General features: G+C 38.1%; 1 protein-coding gene and 1 non-coding gene across 7 annotated transcripts in view; both read left to right on the forward strand.

Annotated features, from left to right (window-relative positions):
* USP6 (ubiquitin specific peptidase 6) overlaps positions 1–22,509 on the forward strand; it is a 60,161-nt gene that overhangs the window by 21,208 nt on the left and 16,444 nt on the right. For 2 of the 6 annotated variants that reach the window (XM_040650526.2, XM_046902701.1), the window contains exons 5-17: positions 1,856–2,015; positions 9,435–9,506; positions 10,070–10,201; positions 10,580–10,687; positions 11,294–11,409; positions 11,803–11,865; positions 13,708–13,791; positions 15,011–15,072; positions 15,188–15,290; positions 16,629–16,821; positions 17,317–17,492; positions 17,803–17,943; positions 20,365–20,524. In XM_040650526.2, the coding sequence (XP_040506460.1) occupies positions 1,856–2,015; positions 9,435–9,506; positions 10,070–10,201; positions 10,580–10,687; positions 11,294–11,409; positions 11,803–11,865; positions 13,708–13,791; positions 15,011–15,072; positions 15,188–15,290; positions 16,629–16,821; positions 17,317–17,492; positions 17,803–17,943; positions 20,365–20,524 (1,570 nt within the window). The remainder of the gene's footprint in view (positions 1–1,855; positions 2,016–9,434; positions 9,507–10,069; positions 10,202–10,579; positions 10,688–11,293; positions 11,410–11,802; positions 11,866–13,707; positions 13,792–15,010; positions 15,073–15,187; positions 15,291–16,628; positions 16,822–17,316; positions 17,493–17,802; positions 17,944–20,364; positions 20,525–22,509) is intronic. The other 4 variants (XM_040650527.2, XM_040650528.2, XM_004946740.4 and 1 more) reach the window with 4 other exon arrangements.
* On the forward strand, positions 12,602–12,659 carry MIR12236 (microRNA mir-12236). The gene has a single exon (NR_161997.1). It is a non-coding gene; the product is annotated as a microRNA mir-12236 (primary transcript).

Raw genomic sequence — 22,509 nt, forward strand, 5'->3', positions numbered from 1 at the left:
AGCTGACCCACTTCAGTATTTCCTATATTTAATTTCCCATCAATACAGTATGATGAATTATACACTAAAAGTTAATTGCATGCTGTCCAGGAAATCTAGAAATACTTTATGAATATCTTGCAGGCAGAGGAGTATCAATCTGATTTGATACCATTTTCCTGCTCAAGAAAATGCTCTATATTGATTATCTTTTAAAAGAAAAATAGTGTAATGACCCACTCAAGTAGGATTTACTGACCTGTTAATCATACTAGGTATTTGCTGTAGAGTGAGAAAGCTTAATTTTCCTGTTGTGGGGCTTCTTTCCTGCCATATGGCAGATGAGTTTATGCTTTCCAGGGTGATGTTTATTGGTGCTCTTATTCTTTCCTTCAGAATTATTGTATGTGCTCATCTAGAACTATGAACTCTGAAGTTTCTCTCTTTCCTCATTCCTGTTTCTGAAATAAAGGAAACGAATGCAGCAATATCTGCATTGCTCTGGTTGTTTGAGTTCCACTGTGGCTCATCTGTAAAACTTAAATGGTTCAAGTGTTGCTTTTTGCCAAAATTTTCCTGTCCCATGTCCTTCTTGTTGCTCCAATCAATTAGAATGGCATGAGAGCATTATGAAACATAACGTAGCTCTTCCTCCATTTACAGAAAGCTGTGGGGGGGAAAAAAGTAGCAGGAAAGTAGAGAGGAAGAGGTAGTAAGAAAATGATGTGTCTGATCCAAATCTCTGGATAATGATTCAAAGGAGAGCAAGAAGGCAATTTGATCTGCATGTATTTGTAGGAGAAAAACATAACGCTAATGTAGGAGAAAGGGGCAGAGAAGATCAGTGTCTGGAATCTGAAATAATCCATTACAACTAGAATACGAAGCAAATGATTTAGTAGCAATGGTGATTAACTATTTTCTGCAGTTGGCAGTTGCTGTTAGTCCACAGCCAAGTACAGGTTGTTGGGTTCCCTAGAAATGTAATTCAGTGAAGTTTAATGGTCTGTGATATTAGGGAAGTTTAACCAGTCAATGGCTTCAAATGCTTTTTAGTTTGCAGACTCTTGTTTATTTCCCATAGTCATTAGGACCTCCAGATAATGAGTTTCTATGCTGATAGTAGGCTTGCTTTTATTTTCAGCATTTCTACATTGCCTACAAAACTAAGCCTGCTGATCGCTATGATTTCATGGCCACATCTTGAAAACTGTTCAGCTAAATGTTTTAAACAACCTCGTGTGCATTTAAGTTCTGTGGATCTGTGGTTTTCGTGTACTCCTGAACAGCCAATTCTATAAGACTCTGCAAGAGAAACTTGAGTTAGGAGATACTGTGAATGTCACATTTGCATATATGCTACGAAGTGGTTTTTTGGACAACAGAAGCAGAAATTTTGAATGCTTCTGCAGTGATTCTTCATACTGTTAGTTATTCACAAATCTAAACTTTCTGCGTTAGGTGTTTGCATACTTACACAGATATAACAGAACGTTTATGATTTTTTTTAGCATCAGCTATTCAGCACAAAAGAGCTTTTATCTGTCATAATAAACTCAAATTCAAAAAAATAACTGTGGCTCTTGTGAGTTGTAAGAAACCATTTTTTGTCTAATCCCTATAAACTGAGGTTCAGGGTAAATGACTTTCCAAAGGCCACATTGAGTAGGAGGCTGAAATGCAGGGAGAGTTGAGGAGTCTAATTGCCTTCTCTGTGCTGTATTTCAGGATGAAATGGAAAAGCAGGCATGGCTCCAAAAAAATAATCTTAGTGCTTATTTTTATAGGAGATTATTGTTCTTACTGCTCAGTGGTTCCTGTTTAATGAGACTGGGACAGGAGAGAAAAACAGTCACATTTTCTTATTTTCTAATAGGGTGAAAAGGTAAACTATGAGAAGTTCAGGGTTTGGCTGTTGCACAACAAAGATGCTTTCACGTTTTCCCGTTGGCTGCTGTCTGGAGGTGTATATGTGACACTCACTGATGATAGTGACACTCCTACCTTCTATCAAACCCTGGCTGGAGTCACACACTGTAAGTAAAAGATGGTTATTTTGTGTCCTTCTTAAAACTATTTCAGAGATCAAAAACTGTAGCCTTGCTGCAGTTGTTCATTAAATCTTACTACTCTCATTAGTTCTGTTCAGCAAACAGAGCTTGTCTGTGCTAATTTGTTCTCTGCTTTTTGTGCTGTGATATATAAAGGGTTGTTATGGAAAAGGATACCTTAGGTCATTATTTTTAAGGGAGAACAGCGTTTAATAGCAGCATTTCCTATGGGAGATGATGACTGCAAAGTCAATTAAAAAACAATACATTTCTGAACCAGTATATCAGTCTAAAGAGTTGGCATTAATACAGGTGTGGTATTTGCTCTTCCAAATATGGTGTGTCATGAAACTGTTGAGACAGTTTTGATGATGTTTGCTTCAAAAATATGACCTCCTAATCTGTTTTCTGCAGTAAAATAAGCAATATTCCTGATGTATGTTGTAGTCAGGAAACTAAATTAAGTAAAGAGAAGCCCCCTCAGGATCTGCAAGTAGGAATGATCTCCAGAGAACAAATGCTTCCTTATGTCTGTATCTTGATGTAAAAGAAGGAGCAGCTGTTTTTGTAGATGAAATGTAAAAACAAAAGGCTGACAGATCAGATGTGATGTGCATGTATAATGTAAGCACACAGTACAGTACTCTAGGGGACTTGATATCTCTCAGGAAAAGGGTGTTTGCTATTGAGATATCAATGGCTTGAACAATCTGCTTATGCTTAAAGCACTCAGATTTCTTTGCTGGTGGAGCCTGGCATTGTATCTTTTAAATGGTTGAATTATTTGTATAAAATTGCATATAGTTTTTTCTTTTGCTTTTAAATGTGAGCATTCAAATTCTGTTTTGACCCTCTAAAATGAAAGTATGTAATAAAACCAGAATTTATAGATAGGTAACTTATTTGCATTACAAGAGAGACTGCAGTAGACATTGGAGGCTTCAGAAAACCACCCTGAAGCCTGATAGACAAGTTAGAGGAAGAGGTAAGCTGAAAGGACAAAAGGGAGTAATAATAATAAAAAAAACCTTTCTGAGTTGTATAGGTTCTGTGGGTATTTGGTGGTTTTTTTTTTAATCTAGGAGATGTGCAAGCACGGTTGTTCTTCTATGTGTCCTGGTTTGTATGGCTTCGTGATGTGTTGGAGAAGCGACTTCATTGTTAAAGCCTTGTGAATAATGCAGAATTTCAGGTCTCTGCTGAGTGTTCCAACAGTAACTGTATATTCTGAAGGGAAAAGAAGACCCAAACCCTTGCATTCGGGGGGGGGGGGGAGAAAATGTATTGCTACATATGAGATCAGGCTATCGAGAAATTCAGAGTATTGGAGCAGCTGGCAGTGTTGCACTTCTTCACCAGCAGCTTACTTGGAGAAGCTCTTGGGTGCTCATAATGAAGATGGAAGTGAACAAGAGGTTACATTCTCCTTTGTCAGGATTAAAAAACTGAAGTAAAAAGAAATATTTGTCAGTGTTTGAAACAATTATTGAATCTTCAGGTATACAGTGAATCTAGGATCAAGGTTTTCATTTGGTTCAGGAGAGTAGCATAGCTTACACTTAGTACTGAATCAGTAAAACGTTTCAAACTGTGAGGTGTCTGCAGGTTCAGTATACTTGACCTCGACTGGAAAGCTTATGTTACAGGGTGTGTTTGGACTGCTAGATAAAATTAAACTTTCTTGTAGTCCTGTTATCTCACAATAAGTATTGTTAACAGAAAAACCAGTGTATTTGTGCTGTGTTAGGGTGGCTGCAGCTTGGTATCATTCAAAGGACAGATGTGGGGAAACTGACTACACTTGGAGATAGTAGGAAGACAAACTGGTGAACTGCCCAGCCCTCCCAAAGCCTGAAAACAAATGCTTTTCATTGTGTCCAATGGTTTCCCTTGAGACTTGAGGCAGTATAGGAATCTCACAACAGATGCAAAAGTAAGGATAATCTGAGTGCTTGTGCGCTTAAAAGTAATTGCAGTGAACGAGATATGAACACCTGGGGCCTTGCTTTTTTTTAAGTTCAGTATTTATAGTCTAGTTAAGTCAATCTAAAGAACAAGAAAGTAATCTTAACCTAGCTGAATGGATAGAGCATAGGAGTTCCTTTTCTCTAGTCAGGCTTGTTTGTAATTCTTCTGATGAGGATAATAGTTGTCCTTTGGGAGGAAAAAGCAGCAGAAAGAATGTTGAGTAAACCCAGACATGCTGTTAGCAGAACGCATTGAGAGAATGCAAGTTGAGAATTTCTACTCTCAGCTGAAAGCTCATTAATGAAACTCGCTGGTGTGATGTCAGTGTATCCCCACTGCTGGGGCTGTGCTCAAGTCCCAGCTCTGCGTGTTCTGTTAACCTGATGGGATGGGAAAAGTTGGGGCAATAAAATGGGGAACATTAACATTGATTTAGAAATTGACAGTGAGCGTTGTACTGCAAGGCACCAGTGACTCCATTTACATTTGTTTAATGAGCCAGGCTCTCAGGGAAACAAAGGAATTCTAATTTTTCAGTTGTAAATAACATTTGTTTTGGAATTCAGATGACTTCAATTATTTTTCTCAACACATAATTGGAAATTAAACTTTAGAGATACAGGAAGTTACACACACTTGCTGCTTTTAATCAAATTTTGTTCCATTTCACTTGAATCAAAAATATGAATCGTTTTGTTTAAAAGTTACCAAAATAACTTAAAGTTTCCTTGGACCGTTGTTCCCCACAAGTAGTGTAGTGGTTATGAGTCTCTTCTCCGTGCAAGCAGTGACAAACAGGCATCCATCTGGATCGTCTCAGTTTTCCAGTGTGATTGCACACTTCTTGATTTTGTTTAGTTGATCACTGTACTGAATAGCATTGTAGTGGGATGTGTAAATCAAAGACAGTCCTTGTCAGAAACCACTACTAACTCTACATTTCTCTGCAGGAGAAAGTTTCCTGGGAACTATTGTAAGTCATTAATAATTGCAAATTGAACACCTCATCTCTGGTTCACTGAAATCCAAACACAGTAATACAGCAATACAGCAGCTGTTGTTCTGGTGCCCTGGCAGGTGGGTGCTCAGTATCCGAGGGGCTCTGAGCCCATCCCACCTGCACAGTGGAGCTCTCTGCTGCTCATTTTAACAGATGGATGCAGAGGAACAGGGGCATCTGGAAGGGTGAGGTGTTATGGCCTGAATGGGTGTAATTCTTCTGATGCAACATAGGTGATGTTGCCTTTTTGCAGCTGTGTCTGTTTGGTGTATCCCACTGCCCTGTGCTGGGCCTACATACTGCGGTTTTCTGTCCTTTTCTGTGAGGAGAATAGTCCCACTTACCGAGGTAACATTCTGACAGGCTGTGCAATTTGTCCTTCTCTGTTGTCCCATTCTTGTGTCACTCAGTTTGAATTAATTGACATCTTAATACTTGTGATCAAAACCCTTTGCTTTTCTGACAGCTCTCCCAGAGATTCAGTACGACAGTGTTTAATCAGTATAATGACTATATTTTAGAACATACTTATTGCTGATTTAACATAATAAATGAGAGAAGCCCTGGATAACTGGATTACATGATGGAAAGCAAGAGTGAGTTTTTGAAACTGAAGTTGAAACCGAGTGCTTTGGAAGTAACCACTTCTGTCAGAGAAGTTCATGATGCACACAGATCTGTGCAGCACAGTGGAGTGATTGCTTCGCGTGGGCTGCTGGGATGTGTTTTTCTGCTTCAGTTGTGGTACCCACCCTTGAAACACCATCTCTTAATGATGCACAGAAGGCTCCTGTGTAAGATGGTTCTGAAAATCCAGGTTTTATTAAAGGTGCTTTTAGAAATGCATTCTGTTCTCTCCTGGGTTTTTTGGATGTGTGATTATGTGTGCTTTGAGTTGAGGTGTCATGCTTTATGCCTCTGCAGTGTGTGTTCACATTGTTAAGGCAGTGATACATACTGTATTCTGCTAGGTGAGCATCTGGTTGGTAGCATGTGATGCACTGTAACATTGTGGTTGAAGTTGTAGTACTCCCTTCTTTGTGTGTCCTTTTAATTAAAAATTAAAAAATACATATGAATTAAAGAAGCAAAGGAGGGGAGAGGAGCGGGGGGGAAAAGGTATTCCAGCAGAGCAGGCCAATAAGGAAAAGCCTCAGTGTCACTTAAGCTGCATCTTGCCACTTTGTTATCCTCTTAGTTCCCAGGTTATTTTATGTCTTGCAAAGCAGCTCTCTGTGCCCCAGGTCCCAGAATCTTCCATGTGTTAATTTGAAAGTGGTGAGCAGCCACGTTCAGACAGGAGCGCTGCCCGTGTTCACCATTCAGCCTTGGGTCTGGCCCGGGTGGGTGGCGATGAGCAGTGCTGTGCCTGGGGACTGGGCTTTGCCTGCAGGCTGTCATGGTGAGAGGAGAAGTGAGCCGAGTTTCAGGTAAAATGTTGAGAATATGGTATGCTTCTGCTGCTGTGAGCCAGAGAGGATTGTGCCATTAGGTAGGTAAAAATTAAGTCATTCATAAAATATATTCAGGTGTGTGGTTCGTTCTGATGCTGTAAAAAAATAAAATAAAATAAAAAAGAAACAGAACAAAAACTGTAATGAAACCTTAAATTTGTTTTCCTAAGAACATTATTCATAGCTTTGCTACCTGTGTAATATTTAGGGAGTATGTTGCATGGAAATGGAATTAAAATGAAGGGTGCTTTATTTCTTTTCTTCTTAGTGTTTTTTGCTGACGTTGCAGCCTATCAGTCACAGTGTAGTGGCTGGTTTTAAATTGGCTTGTTTTCAGTAGGTGTGCAGTTCTTGCTGGAAAGCATTAGTTTACCTGTTCTTCCTTTGCTGTATGAAGGCTCCAGTTTAGACCTGTACTGGCCATTATCTCATCCCTCCGGTCGTGCTTTTCTGACAGCGAGCCTCAGAGCTGAACTAGGAAGCCCCGTTCTTGATCCTACAGATCTGAAAGTTTTCCATAATTTAATAGAGAAATGGCAAGAGGAAAATGAAATATCAGTTCACCATCACATGGTCACTTATGCTTAAATTTCACAGATGCCTAATGTGTGTTACCTTGAATAATTATTCATCTATAATTGACAAAAATCAGTATTTGCCTAAAAAGCTATTTTGTTCTTATGCTTTGGAATATATTTTATCTAGAAGATTAAGATAAATAACGTCTATATTTTGGCCCACTAAATGAAAGTCTGCTTTGCACCTCCTGATTTGGTTTGTGCAGGCATTAGAAACAGAAATTTAGGCTTTGAAAAGTTGTAATAGGCTTTGCATTAACTATTTTAAGGAAGATGGCATTTTTTTCATACATATCAGTATACGTACATAAACATTAGGATGGTAAGTAGTCTTTATCACACTTCATTTAAACTTCAGTATCAAACATGATTGTATGTATATATCCTAAGTGGCACAGGCTTCCTCTTCAGGTGTAATGAGGAATGTATGGTGTGCCACGTTTGCTGAGATTAATTTGTGACATTGTGCAAAAAAAAAACCACTGAAGAAATTACCTAGCAGCTGGCTTCTGCTCTTCAGACTTAAACATTTACACGTGCTGTAATCCAGTAAGTCTGTTTTATGCCTTGATGCAGGCCTACAATTCCTTGTTACGTGAGATAAAAATATTCTGTTAGATTTTTACTTCTAGTCAGTCTGAGTCACGTAGGTCTGTGCAGCACAAAGAACGCTCCTTTCTCCTGTCAGTCTTACTTTCTGAAATGTTTGGCTCTTTGATTTAAAGCTGTTCCCTGTGTCCCATCACTGGTCCCCTCCAGTACAGTCCCTCCTGGCTGTGCTGCCCCCTCAGGCTGTGCCCCTGTTTGGTGCCTAGCAGTTCTGAGAATCTCTTTGTATTTAAGGTTCTGTCTCATCAAGTTGCTTTCACTTTTCACTGGTTATTTTAATTTTTGATTATTTCTGTTCTTGAAACTCCACAACTATGCGTTTTTGTACCTCCTGCGGAATGCTGATACCGCAGCCCTTATATGACTCCTCGCAGGCTCTTTCAGTGTGGTGGCACACTGATTCCTGTAGAGGCAGTGAGATTGAGGGAAAGTGTATTTTATCTGACAGACTCTTTCTCACCTGTTGCTGTACTGCCCAGTGTGAGATAGGAGTGTCACTGAGCCATCACAGCACTGCTGTGTTTCGTGGCACGCACCAGCTGCCTTCCATCCCTCTTGGCTGTTCCACTTAGGCCCATGGAACTGCCTGCATCTGTGGCACTGTCTTAAGCATCTGTGATGTTTCTATATGCTGATCTTAAAAGCAATAACTGTCCTGTTACTCCTTGAATTCTAGTAGAATCATATTCCTTTATATGTGTAGATTAGTGTTTCCATATATATTCCAACACAACCAAGAGCCAGCAGATGACAGTCCAGATAAGGGAACTGATCCAGCTGGGAAGGAGGAGGAGAGAAGAAACAAATCAGTTTTTCTGCAGGATCAGTTCCCTTATCTCACTTACCATGTAAATGCAGAATAGCTGGTAGTGGTGCAAGTGAGGATGCTGCAGAGCATGCTTGGCACTAAGTGGAAGGTAAGTCAGAGTTACATGAGAAATACATGACCCTCAAGCTGCAGCTTTTGTGCGGATGTTCTGCACATCCGCATCTCATCTGTTTTGTGCCTGTGCTGAATGTACGTAGGAGAAGGAGGGCTTATTTTCACTGAAGTTGCTTTTCTAGTTGCTGCCTAAAATCACAGGGAAATGCAAATCCTTCCCACTCCTTGAGCCTGACATCAGATGTTAATCTTTTGTTAACAATCTCCAAACTTTCTTCTGATGAGGGTATGATGTTGTATGCTTTGTGTTGCCTAATGCACCCTGCCTGTTGGGTAGCTGCAGTTAGATCATGCTTGTGTTACCTAAGCTAATATTTGGAATAAATTACTGCTATAAATGACATAAATAGGAAAAATCAATACAATTTTAACTTGACATGTGACTTTTTTGGTCTTTTCTTAAGCTTTACAGGATTATTATTGTTTCTGTAGACTAAACCAGGCCAAATAGCTCAAGTTAAACCTATTAGAAAGCTGGCATGGATTTAAAGGCTCAGAACCATCTGGGAATGGGATCACACGTAGTGGTTCTTAATATAGACAGCTTTGTCATTACATATCTATTAGAGAACCAATTAATTTGCACTGACCTGAAGCAGTGCTGTGACACACTTGCATATGTAAAAAGGTTAAAAGTATTGTTGAGCAGAAACTTAAATATAAATATATATATATAAATGATATTAATTTCAAGCGTAAAACTACAGCTGACCTGTAAAGAACTGACTTAAAGAAATTAGCCTTTGTATATGTCTTGAAAGAAAACTCAACTTCTTCCTCTGCCTATTTTTATTCACCTTTTCCTAATGCCTTTTTACTCAGTCTTTTTCCTTTTCCCTTTCTTTACATCAGATTCTGAGTTCCTTGGTATAAAGTCACTTTTGCGTTTATGTAATCCCTCTGCAATGTTGACCAGAATTCTAGGTGCGTCTATGGTAAAAACAAAGTAAAATAGAATATTTGTTTGGAAATGATGAATGTCACATCGAAATTCAGCCTTACTGCTGTATAAGTGGGCCCAAACTTTCATATAGGGGTTTTTCAAGGGCACCCAAATACTGCTTCCTGTAAGAGGTCTGGCTGCTTTTCTTAATGCTGCTTTACTTCCATTTTAGAGAATTTAAATACTGGCTAGTTTTGAAAGATGGTATTGCCATATATTCTACGTGTTCAATTCATTGAGAACATGTGAAAATGAGGAGATTGCTGGAGCCTTTTGTAGTGTGTTCATTTCTGTACTTCTGAACACTCATCACTTGCTGACTTCACGCTCCTTGGCATTAAATAGTTAAAATTATTCTGTAGGTAAGCCAAGTAATAACAGAACTTTATGGCTTCTATCTTTATTACTTATATCCATGAATCAAACAGAAAAAAAATAGCACCATTCTCTTTGTGACAAAATAGTGCTGTAATCATATTTAGTGCTCAGTTCTAACGTGGTCCAGATGTTACCGGGACTCCTTTTCTTTGTGTTGGTCATACAGTGGAAGAATCGGACATCATTGATCTCGAGAAACGATACTGGCTGCTAAAAGCTCAATCAAGAACTGGACGCTTTGATTTAGAAACGTTTGCCCCCTTGGTGTCCCCTCCTATCCATCCATCTTTGAGTGAAGGTATGGAACTGCGACAGAGCATGCGAGGAAGCAGTGTGCTGTGATGTTGGGGCCCCGATGGCCTCCTGATGTACAAATTTTAGGGCCTCAGAAGTGGGATTGTTTTTTTTTTTTAAGTATTTTAAGCTTAAATTCGTGTTACTGTCTTATAAATGTTGGAAATAAGAAACAATGTCTGAGAATCTGCGTTTGTTGTGAAGCATAGAATGATGAAGAGAAGCAGTACTGGTTGTTGTGTTCTTTATTACACTTATTAAAAATGAGTTAAAATTACAAATGTTTGCATTTGCCCTTGCAATGTGAACTGTTACAATTCACGTAGATGCTGTTGTCAGCTGTTTCAGTCAGGTGCTGTAACAGATGCTTTGTGGTTTGCAGGTTTGTTTAATGCCTTTGATGAAAACCGGGACAATCACATAGATTTTAAAGAAATTTCCTGTGGGCTCTCAGCATGTTGCCGGGGACCCTTGGCAGAAAGGCAGAAGTGTAAGTATGCAAAATATTAACTATTAGAGAACTTCTTCAATTTGAGCAAGCATGCTTAGTTGTTTTCACCTTCTTGGAAATTTCTTCTACTTGAGTGCATTGAGAAGTTAAAAAATAAAATGAAGTTTTAAGTAGGAAGACTTCCCTTTTTAAAGCATGGTGAAACTGAGTTCTGTGTATTTCCATAGCTATACTTTGAAAGTTACATTGCAGTGTTCTGTAGCTAGTGTGTGTTGTCCTGTTTGCTGTCAGCTTTCAGCTGCCTCCTTCCCTGCAAGGTGGTAGTTGTGCTTTGGGAGAACCTTCCTTCCATACTTCTCCAAAGCCATACTGCTGGAACTTAAAGGCATTTACTGGGAATTTCTGTGTGCACATGTGTTCCCTTCTAAGTCACATCAGAAAACACAGTGCAAAATTGCAGGAATCTAGATTACAGTTTATTAAACACAGCTGCTCCATTTCCTCACGACCACATGCATCCTGCCTCATCAAAACTGTCAGCACTAAATCATGTTCCTGTGACTCTGCAGACTTGCATTCTGCAAGGGGAAAAAAAGTTGTTGAGTGGTTCTAATGCACCGAAGTAATTTCCTTTTTTCCCTCCAGTTTGCTTCAAGGTTTTTGACATTGACCGGGATGGTGTGCTGTCTCGCACGGAACTTAAAGAAATGGTGGTTGCACTTTTAGAGGTCTGGAAAGATAACCGTACTGATAAAATACCTGTAAGTTAGACATGTAGATTTTCTTTCTCACTTGCTTCTGTTTCCCAAAATCATCTTTCAAAAGTAGGAGTAATTTTCATGTTTCAGATGCGAATATTGTTTGATCATAGTTTCAGTGAAATAAACCAACCCTTAAACTGTCTTAATTGAGAACTATTGATAATATAGCTTTGCCCTGCTGTTAACCAAAGTACCAATATTTGACTGTAATGTATGCTGTTTCGTATAAAGGAACCTCAGGTACAAAAGTACAATTGCCTGGAAGCACTCAGTTGTGAACTGCATAGTGGTATTGTCAGCATTCTGATAGTTGCATTTTCATTCTGAACACATACTGCTCCAGAGAGTGCTTTGAGAATTTAAATCTCTTTTCTAATCCTTTTGTGTCCCAAGGAGTTGGACATGGATTTGTCTGAAATTGTAGAAGATATTTTGAATGTGCATGACAACACAAAGGTAGGAATTTGCTATTTTCCTGTCATTTCTATAACAGTATTTCCAGTTTAAGTAAATTAATAAATGAAAGAATTGTGTGCTTTCCTTAAAGCAGAGATGTGCCAATAAAGGAATCTTTCATGAAATGTCAGTTTTCCATTAAATTTTCCACATTGTTCTGTTGCGAAGTAACATTTGAATTTATAAGCCATTATATACAAAACTAAAATGCATACTAAAATGCATACTAAAACTAAATGCATACTAACCAAAAATGCATAACCAAATAAAATTAATTTGAAGCATACTGTTTACAAGGCTTTACTAGGTGTAATTAATACCACTTTTAAATCCGATGGTTTACTTCTTCTGAAGAATGCTGTTTGTTTCTTTCGTGTTCAAGTGGTCTTGAGAAGGAAGCGGTAGTGCAGTGGTGTATTTCATCTTTTATGCTCTGTAAAAAGATACGTTATTCTCCTGTATTGGAACAGAACTGCATTGATTCAAAAGTAACTCCAGTGTTATTACAAACTCTTTATTGCAAGTGACATCATATATAATCAGTGAATCCATACAGCATAGTGTTACTGTTGAAGAGCTAAGTATCTATGAAACCATGGAAGCCGCTGTCATGACAGAACAACAGATCTTAATAGTTTGTGTTGTGCTTTATAGTTGTGAGTAAATCTTTTAATTATGTTCTTGCTTTTTGAAATGGGCACCATTATTTGTAAATGATATTGTGACCCTTGTTTCCATTGATTCATTCTTTGCTCTTCTAATTATAAGAGGAAGTGCAAATTATGAATAATGGAAATAAGGTTCTAAAGAACTCTTAGTTACTTGTTTGAATAGTTCTCTCACCTGCTTGTACTTCTACAAAGTGGTAGGCAAATATTTCATTAGAATTCAGCTTCTGCTAGAGCAATAGGAAATAGGGCTTCAGTGAGCTCCTTCTCATCCTTTGAGGCTTTTGTTTGGTCTTTTAATGAAGGGTTTATAATAGCAGCTTCATCTCCGTAGAGAGTTTAAAAAAAAAAAAAAGTGTTCGGGATATCTTTCATAAGTGCATCATGGATGTAGTGCTGGGAAGAGCTGATGATGCATTAATTACACAAATTACATAACCTGTTTTCATATGTTAGCTTTGACCCCTGAACTTCAGAGCAAATGATCTGTAAGAAGTGGTGAGCAAACTGCCAGTGCTATGAAAGCGGCTATGGGCTATACCGAAAAATCAGAATTGATCTTATCACTGAATAATTGACAATCAGAAAGTAATTGATTCTGATATTGGTCAGTGTTATGCTAGTATAACTTTGCAAATGATTCAGAACTAATGTGCCATATTTTACGTTAAGATCATGAGGATTTTATCCAAAATTGTTTTTCCCAGTACTCAGAGGAAGACAGCGGTCTCCTGTAGAGATGGCAAGTGTCTGTGCGTGCAGCTTATTTGGAAGATCAAAACCTTAGGGTTGTTCTGTTTCCTACATAGGGATTGCTCTGAGCAGCCACATGCTGCCCCTGCTGCTCTTGTGGTTTGAGGAAGTATTGGTGTGGCTGAGCATAAGCTAATCTGGATAGTACAGAGCAGGAGCAAAGGTTGCATGCTGTGCATAGTTTGATGTGTAACCTCCAAGCTTTTTGGTTCTCTGGGTTCTTGTTATATTTGAACTGGCTTTTTCTTATTTTATTGGATCAAGTTTTATTATGAGTGGTAGATGCTAATTTTTCTCAAACCACTAATTTTGTCGTGCCTTGCGTGACACGTTTAATGAGCGTTTTAATAGTACTTCTGTTAAATAATTTGGTTAATAGTTTGGTTCTTCATTTCCTTTTCCCATTCCTCCTTTAAATAAGCTTGGACACCTCACTCTGGAGGACTACCAGATATGGAGTGTGAAGAGTGCTCTTGCCAATGAGTTTTTAAATCTACTTTTTCAGGTATGTTTAAGAGAAATTTAGAGTTGTAACGTGTGGTAGTTGGCTCATCGGCTTTTTGCACAGCTGTAGGTTGCAGCACCAGCATTTGTGTCAACATGCTTACACTTTTGTCTGTCGCGTTAAGTTCTGTGTTCTACTTTTTCTTCTGGCAGTTGTAACATGTTCATCTTAGACGTTTTGTTTCCCTTGATCCCTTTATGACATGGGGCACCCTCATTTCATGCTTTGAGCCCAAGAGCGTGCTCACACAGAACAGGGTCTGCCATTGATTTGTCTGGGCTTGTATTTAAACTGTCATTGAGCTTCTGCATCTCATCTGCAGACAGAAAAGCTAAGTAGTCTGAATGGAGTGGCTTGGAAAGCTGCTTTTGGTTTGTTTGCAGCAGGGTGGTTTGTGTGAAGAATCTGATACTAGCACAGTGTAACATGACTTAAAAGGAAACATCGGAGCCAGCTGTGTTGTGCGCTGGAAAATCTGTTGCTTCCCAGCAGCTAATGGCTTTTGTTTTATTTAGAATGTAAAATGGTCCCTCACACTGTAATATAAATTTAAATAAGATATCTCACCAGTCATTAGAAGGCTCCAGCTGAGATGCAAATTAGTAACCTCAAAAGAGATGTAAGGAAAAGACTATAAATCATGTTATGAGTAGCAACCAATTTGACAAACGTCTAGAGACAAGACAGCTGACCCTCCTCCCTGCAGTGGGAAACAAAGACTCCTGCAGAGCGTTTCCCTGCTTGTTGCTCCCTGCTGCATGCCCTGTGGCTGTGGGCTCCTGGGACAGAGCTGCTGGGAACTTGGTGGCTGCTAAGGCCAGGACGCCTTGACTGGAAGCATTAGTAACATCTGAGAGTGCTGTCCTGCGCGCATAGCAATACCCACTCAAAATGAGGCTATCAACGGGTGGTGCTTTTTTTACTTCTGTATGTTCTTTCATTATTATTTTGTGTACTGTTTTCCCTTTAAAAGAGAGAGAGGAAAGAAAAGATTGTTAGAGAGCAGCTTTGGCCAAATTTTCTGTGGTACTTGGGAGCAGGTGGCAAATATGGTAACTCCAAATATTTCTTGTTTAGTGATTTGATTGTAGGTAACGTTGCTACATAAATTAATGAGACTTTCAAAAATTCTTTTTAAGTTATTCTTTTTTTTTTTTTTGCTCACCCAGTGTTTGTTTCACATTGATGCAGTTTTTAAAAGTTACCTTTCTTTTTCCAGGTGTGTCATATAGTTCTGGGGCTGCGACCTGCCACTCCAGAAGAGGAAGGACAGATTATTAGGTGTGTGCTTTGCTCTCAGTTCTAAATGTATTTCAAAGCCACCTTTTAATACTATCAAAAGAAGGATTGCAACTTCCCCTTTTCAGTTAATACTCCATGCTGCTTGTTTTTGCAGAGGCTGGCTAGAAAGAGAAAGCAGATATGGCCTTCAGCCAGGGCACAACTGGTTTCTTATTGCAATGCCCTGGTGGCACCAGTGGAAGGAATATGTCAAATATGTAAGTAGAAGAGTAATGTAAAATGAATGAGTGATTTCTTTGTATGTGTGAATATGTTAATGATAAAGAACAGAGAGCAAGTGACTGCTCAACCACCAATGCTTGAAATTAAGCATCTTCTGTCTCATAATGGAAAATAATTGTTTTACTGAATCATCGTTACACAGCAAGCCTTTCATTCAGCTGTCACCTCTTTCAGTTTGATTTCCTCATTCCTGATCATCAAAATACTTTTCAAAATGAAAACATACTCTCACAATAGTACTTTCCTGAAGTCCCTGGAACCACATGATAATAAAAGCATGTGGTTTGGTTTTGACTTCATGCTTTAGGACCATGGTATGGCTCTTATGCCACAAATTCATGCTGTGTGTACTCTGGGCAGATAAAGGAGGAAATTGATTTCATTTGCCCTAAAGACAATCATGAAAAGTAGTTCAACACCTAATGGTGATCAAAAGAGTCCTGCTAAAACCTTGTGTTATGTGGTGTTCTTTAAAGTCCTCCAACTAAAATATTCAAGATAAAGCATGCATGTGCATTTGATCTGCATGCTGAAGAAATCATGCTTAATAAAATTTAATTAAGATGGAGATAAGTATTCTTTAAAAGTGACAACGAAGAATGCAGAATAAGGGAAATAAACAATTTATCAGAAGAAATGTATATAGCTATAACTTATCACATAAGTATTTGAATTTTCGTAAATTCGAGTAACAAAAAGGTTCAGAAAATTGCAACGCCTGCATTAACTAATGATATAATTACAGTTATTCGCTGTGCACAATGAGTTGGACAGATGATGGCTTAAATGCTGGAAATACTGTGTAATTTGATCCTTATCATAGTAAAAGTACTCAGATGGACATGTAACTTCATAGCTAATATTTTACATAACAGCAGAATGCCATTAGTCACTGTATCTTTACTTCTTGAGCAAAGAAAATACTCAAGTTCTGTGGAACTATAAATTATTACTGTCATTCCAGTGCACATTTCAGTCTTATTTTTATGCTTCTAGCTTTACTAGGGACAAATCTTCAAATATTTAGAGTCTGTAATTACAGCTGTCTAAAATGGTTGTCATACATCTGGTTAGAGAAAACAATTCTGTTATTTCACAACATTTATGTTGTGTAGAAGAATATTCCATTGATATAACTATTTTGGCATTTTTTTCTCCTTTGCATCAGTAGTTGTAGTAAGTTTCTTTTTTTCTGAAGCTCACTGCAGCATGTAAAAGTGTTTTTGTAACTGAATTTTGGCGATTGGTTTCACTGTTGTTAAGTCTTTGATATTGACTTATAAATAACTTTTCCACTTGCCTGTCAATTTTAGGATGCAAACCCTGTTGTGATAGAGCCTTCATCTGTCTTGAGTGGAGGTAAGAATTCACTCATAGCTGCTGCAGCCAATACTTCAGAACAGGGAGAAGACAAAATGGGAGGTCTTAATTACTTCAGTGCTACAGAAGAAAAGTTTTCAGATAATATTTCTACTGCATCAGAAGCCTCAGAGACTACTAGCAGCAGTAAGCATAACATCTTATTTCCTTGGAGGTTTAATGTAGAAAAAGTTCTAGATGCTGCATGGATTCCCCCAGACAAAAAGATACAAGTCTAGGTTGCACTAGTATCAAGGAGAAAAAATAAAACAAACAACAGAAATGTTAATGCATATATTTTCAGTTTTGTATATAAGAATTTCAGGAGTTTGATATTCAAACATCAGAAAATAAGCACAAATGCAAAGCATGTTTGCCCATGCGAACCTAGTTAGGCTGTTTCTGTAAGTATCTCAAGAGTAGATTGCACGTAGTCACTTGTTCATTGTTTCTGAGGCCGCTAATACATTTGCTACTACTGTGAAATTTGGAAGAGTTGAATACTGAAGTTTGATGAATAGAGAACTTCAATTATCTTTTAAAATATATACATAGTATATAAAAATCAGTTTAATTGATCTACTATTGTTTTAAGGAGTCACTAAATGAAATAGAGAATATGTTCTTCATGCTTTGCTACAGATGTTCTTTACCCCAGCACACCAGGGACGGATGTGTGTTTTGCTAGGCAGCATAACACTTTGGACAATAATAATCAGTGTTTCCTTGGAACCAATGGGAATACTTTGCTCCAGCTCAATCCTCAGAAACCAGGAGCTATTGATAACCAACCCCTTGTAACGCAAGAACCAGTGAAGGTAAAAACATCTTCTGTTGCATGAGAACAAAAACAAATAACCAACAGTTTTCACTATACTTGAAGCTGTCAGAGTAGGTGACACAAAAGATGGTTTTTATAATGGACAGTCTTTAGTGAAATAGTGAACTGTGAAACTTGAGTTTTAGTTATTGTTATATTTACATACTATCTTACTATGAAAACCAGATGCCAATTGCAGCTTAATATTATTTTAATAATTAGTGTTCTATGTTCATGAACTGAAACTGTTGTAGCTGTGTGCTAGTTCTTGCATTTGAGATTTGATAAAATTCCTTTTTGTTCAAAAGGCTGCATCGTTAACAATGGAGGGTGGCAGATTAAAGCGATCGCCGCAGCTGGTCGAAGGAAGGGACTACGTAATGGTCCCAGAACCAGTTTGGAGAGCACTTTACCATTGGTATGGAGCAAACCTGTCCTTGCCTAGGCCGGTAAGTCGTGATTATGAACACTTAACTTGCTGTAACCCCTTAAATAATGTGTGCAACCTACTCTGTCTGAGCTTCGCCATTTCCACAAAGTAGTCTCTTACGATCAATTTCTACTTCATCTGAAAATTCGTAGACTGAATGAAAAATCTTGAAGAGCAAGTTGGGGAAATAAACAGTCTCAGAAACAAATGTGGACAGAAAACCAGGAGATTTGTAGGATGTACCCCAGAAAATATATTGCAGCAGTGCAGAAGTACTGCACAGCTGATCAGCTGATCATGTTGGCTAAAACAGACAAAGTTATAAAAAGTTTCCTGAAAAGAGGAGGGAAAAAAAAATTGAAAACTGAAATCTGCTTCTTGTAACTTGTAATTGTGAGATTTTGTGTTAAAGATGTAATATCCCCAATTAAAGATTAATTCTCTTACATGAGGAAACGTTTGGTAGATCCCTGGTTGGTTTTGTTATCACCTGAATGCTGGTCAGCTGCTCCTTCTGGGGGTCTGTCTCTAAAGCATTTTCTTTTTCCTTCCTCCTTATGCCTGCCCCCATTTCTTCCCACAAAGTCATTACTTGGATAATCTCTCTTCTTCCAGTGAATAGCTGTGCATTCTTTGATACTCCTGAAGGAAACTGAAAGAGCTTTCAGCCAGCAGTGTTTTATGGGTTATTACTCTCATCTTCCAAAGGCACAACCAGCCTGCATCTCTGAAGGTGCAACATAGAAGTCCTGAGATTGAAATGCGATGGTTAAATATACAAGGAATTTCTGCTTTGCAAGGGGTTGCAGTACTCAGGCAGAAAATAGCTTCTCCTGAGGAGCTTAGAGAGATGTTCTACAATTTCTGTTTTGATATTTTGTGTGTCTGGCCAGGACTTAGCCAGGTGATGTTCAAGCTTGACAGTTACTTAAAATACTTCCCTTATTCCCAGCAGACATGTCTCGAGGCTCTTAGGCCCAGTTAGGTAGCCCAGACATTTTTCAGTACTATTTGATTTCTCTGGTCATAATTGCACCGAGTTCATGTGTGACCGCCAAATCCTCCTCATCCTTTAACGTTCTTTGATATAATTCACCTTGTGGTGAGCAGAAATTTCAGAACTGATGGTCTGCCTGTATATAATTTTTTTTAATAAGTTGTGAAACATTTTGTAGCTTGCTAGATGAATATGTTTATAGAAGGCAGGCCTCTTTTTTTAATGTTTTGATTTCAAGCAGATTTGAAGCTGCCCTTCTTTTTTTAAAATTAGTTTTAGATTTGGTGTTGGAAATGGAGGAGAATTTGCTGTATGATTCTTTGAGGATTTGATCTGTTAGCCATAGTATTGACAGTGATTTTTACAGTGAAAAATCACTGGCTTGTTACCCTCCTCCCACACATTCTCCATAGAAACAAACACCTTTCATAATCCAGAAAAGGCCGTATCACTTTATCACAGTACAGACTAATGTGCTTGAGATTTTTGTGATAATGCCAATGCTTCTATTCCAAACGGAAGAATTTAAGTTTAGATATCCTAGCTGTACAAATATAAATAGTGTATGCATAAGCCTCAGATTTGCAGACCATAATTAGCTAACTGTCAAAATATTAATTTGAGCACTTGAGATGATGAGGACACTTTGGTTATGTGTGTACAGGGACTGCTCAGTCAGTCTCCTGCCCCACATCGGGGTCTGTCCTGCTGCTGCTTTCCAGAAAATGTCAGCGTGCTATTTTTTGTTGTAACTGAAGTTTAGTGCCATGGCAGTTAAGTGCATTGTATTGCTTCTCATAACTTAAGCTGAGTGTTTTCTTCTGATTCTCCTGTTCACAAAAGTCCTGCTGTTTATGTATTTCTACGTTTGGGCAGATCTAGATAGCAAGTTCTTAGTAGGAATGTTGGCTGAAAAGCTGCAAGTCACGTTCCAGGGAAATTACAGCTTTTTCTATCAGCGTATCAAAATGCAGGTTAATTTTGGTGTACCCTTGCAATACAAAGACTTGAATTTGATACTATATTTGAAAACAGAAGAAATGTGTGGACATAAGTTTATTTTTTTAATAGTTGTGAACCTTTCACATTGAAGTATAGACTGAGTATAATTAGTGAGTTTCACTGTAAATTCAAATGCATTTCAGGAATCACAGGAATGTTCTTTCCATAGCATTGTATGGGAGGCTCTGTTTCCATTAAATAAGATGTTTGCTTTTGATAGTCTGATACTAAAAGCTTCAGAAAGTACACAGAAATAAGTAAATTTTTATTGCAGTGGATATTTGCATAAGACTTCATGAAGAAATTCAGATTTCTTGCCCCTTAGTAAAACATTAATTTTTATCTATCTCAGGGCTTTAATTGTTGCTTCCTGCTTCTAATAGGATTCCCTACACTTCTGGAACAAGTGTCTCTGAAATGTGTTTTAATTGTCTTTGCTAGGTGATCAAAAATAGCAAGACAAATGTGCCTGAACTGGAGTTATTTCCTCGGTATCTGCTCTTTCTGAGACAACAGCCTGCCACGCGAACACAGCAGTCAAACATCTGGGTGAATATGGGTATGATGAGCCTGAGAATGTTTCCTCAGCATTTACCTAGAGGTAACTTAAGAATGCAGCAAGAATACGAGTGTGCAGTTTCTCAGAAATTGAGACCCAGAGCCATAGAAGCAAGCTTGCTGCCACTGTGCTTGCACACCAGCTAATGAACTGTGAGGCACAAATCAGCTTTTGGTAAAAAATTAAAAGGCTTTCCTTCCCTCTTCTTTTAAAAGCAAGAGGCATGAGGGGAGCATTTTTAGTGAAATCAGTTATGTTGTGTAGTTAGTGCAAATTGATTGACAAATTGCAAGTGAGAAATGAGCACTGCATAAGGTAAAGAGCTAAGAAGGGCAGATCTGATGATCCCCACTGGTAGCTAATTACGTAGCCCTAGAATACACACAGGGTGCATATCTGGCAGTACCATGGTGTATAAAGTCATCTGGTTCTGAGTTACTTGGGCAGCTAGACTTCAATGCCCAAAGGCATTTTAATATCCTATAGAACAGGGCTGAATTAATGGAACATGAAGACTATTACTTGATGCAGCTTGGAAGGACTATTGGGTAGAATTAAACTTCCAATTAAAATACACATGCTGTAGTTGTGGTATTAATGCTCAACAAAAAAATTGTACATGTCATTGGCAGAAAAAAATTTTCATGTTTTAGCTTAAAAATTTTACAGGGATTTGGTTTTGGTTATCCATTTGTGAGTGTAGTTGCATACTCGACTTGTACAGGAAGTCTGAAGAAATATGATTTTCACATGTATGTGCATTTGGATACACACAGTTTGAGTATCCTCAGTAACATTTGTCTGAAATTCGGCTCATCTGACTGCTGAAAAGATAAATCTTGTAGCCTTTTTGCTCTTAGCATATGTTTAAAAATCTCATGCAGATGCTCCATTTCTCACTGCTTTGGTAGAATCACAAACTGAATGTGTAAATGGTGGCTGCCTGCTCGATCAAGTTCTGCTGCAGAAACTGCCTGCTACCCAAATTTGTTTTCCCTTGAATGTCCTAAAATATCCAAAGTCAAATAGAGGGAATTTTCCAACGTAACAAATTTGATCTTGATTTAAAATTATTTTGCTCTGCACTAATTTATTTGCCCAATCAATTATTAATCTTTTTGAGTTTTCAAATGTGCTTTCTTGCTGTAATCTTACAACTAATCCTCTGATCCTTAATCTCAGAAAATGCTTTTTGTATTCTTAAAAAAAAAAAAAAAAATCAGTACTTTGCTTGGTATACTTGAAAACTGATGCTCTGCTGACTTTTAAGGTGATTACAGTACAGTCTTACCCTTTTGCCAAATTGCATGTAATACTGCATCTTTTCATATGGTACTACTTAATTTTTTTAATTGTTTGATGAAAGTAGAACAGTCATTTTTGTGGTTACTTAATGCAGTTGCCCAGTCAGGCTGTGGAACAAAAGCTTTCTATTAATGTGCTCCAGACTGTGTAGGCATGGGGAACTTCTGAAGTTTTTAAACTAAAGAAGCTCAAAAAGTGAGGCATAGAAAGTTGGCGTCATCTGTTTCAAACTGAGCTTTTGCAAATGTTTGAAGATGTTTTCATGTTGTAGAAAACAACAACAGTCTTGACTGATGAAATATTTTTTTTTTGCCAACACAGAACGGTTTAGAAATTCTGATGGAAATCATATGGGTTGGTGGTTGTGAGGATGTTGGTTACAAGGAGCACTTCTGTTGTGAAACTGCTGAGATGCTTTTGTCCCCCCAGGTCAGAGGTGGAGCAAAGTTGTGCTGCTTCCAAGAGCAGTCAGACTGATTTCCTTTCAGCCTTATTTTTAGCTTGCAGTGTGCTTTCAAAAGAAAATGATGGTGGAATTTTGAAGCTTTTTATTTTGAAAACGACCATTGTCTTTGATACCATCCTTAACAGGAAAAAAGGCAGGAGTCGTCCAGTCGTTTTGAAATTTCTTTTGAATTGTTTCCTTTGAGAATCGTAATGGAGCAATTTTCTAATAGGTTTTGGTAATGAGGGAGATGTATTTATCTTTATGATCGCATAAC

Source organism: Gallus gallus, chromosome 19 (genome assembly GCF_016699485.2).
Source record: "Gallus gallus isolate bGalGal1 chromosome 19, bGalGal1.mat.broiler.GRCg7b, whole genome shotgun sequence".
Classification (NCBI taxonomy): Eukaryota; Metazoa; Chordata; class Aves; order Galliformes; family Phasianidae; genus Gallus; species Gallus gallus.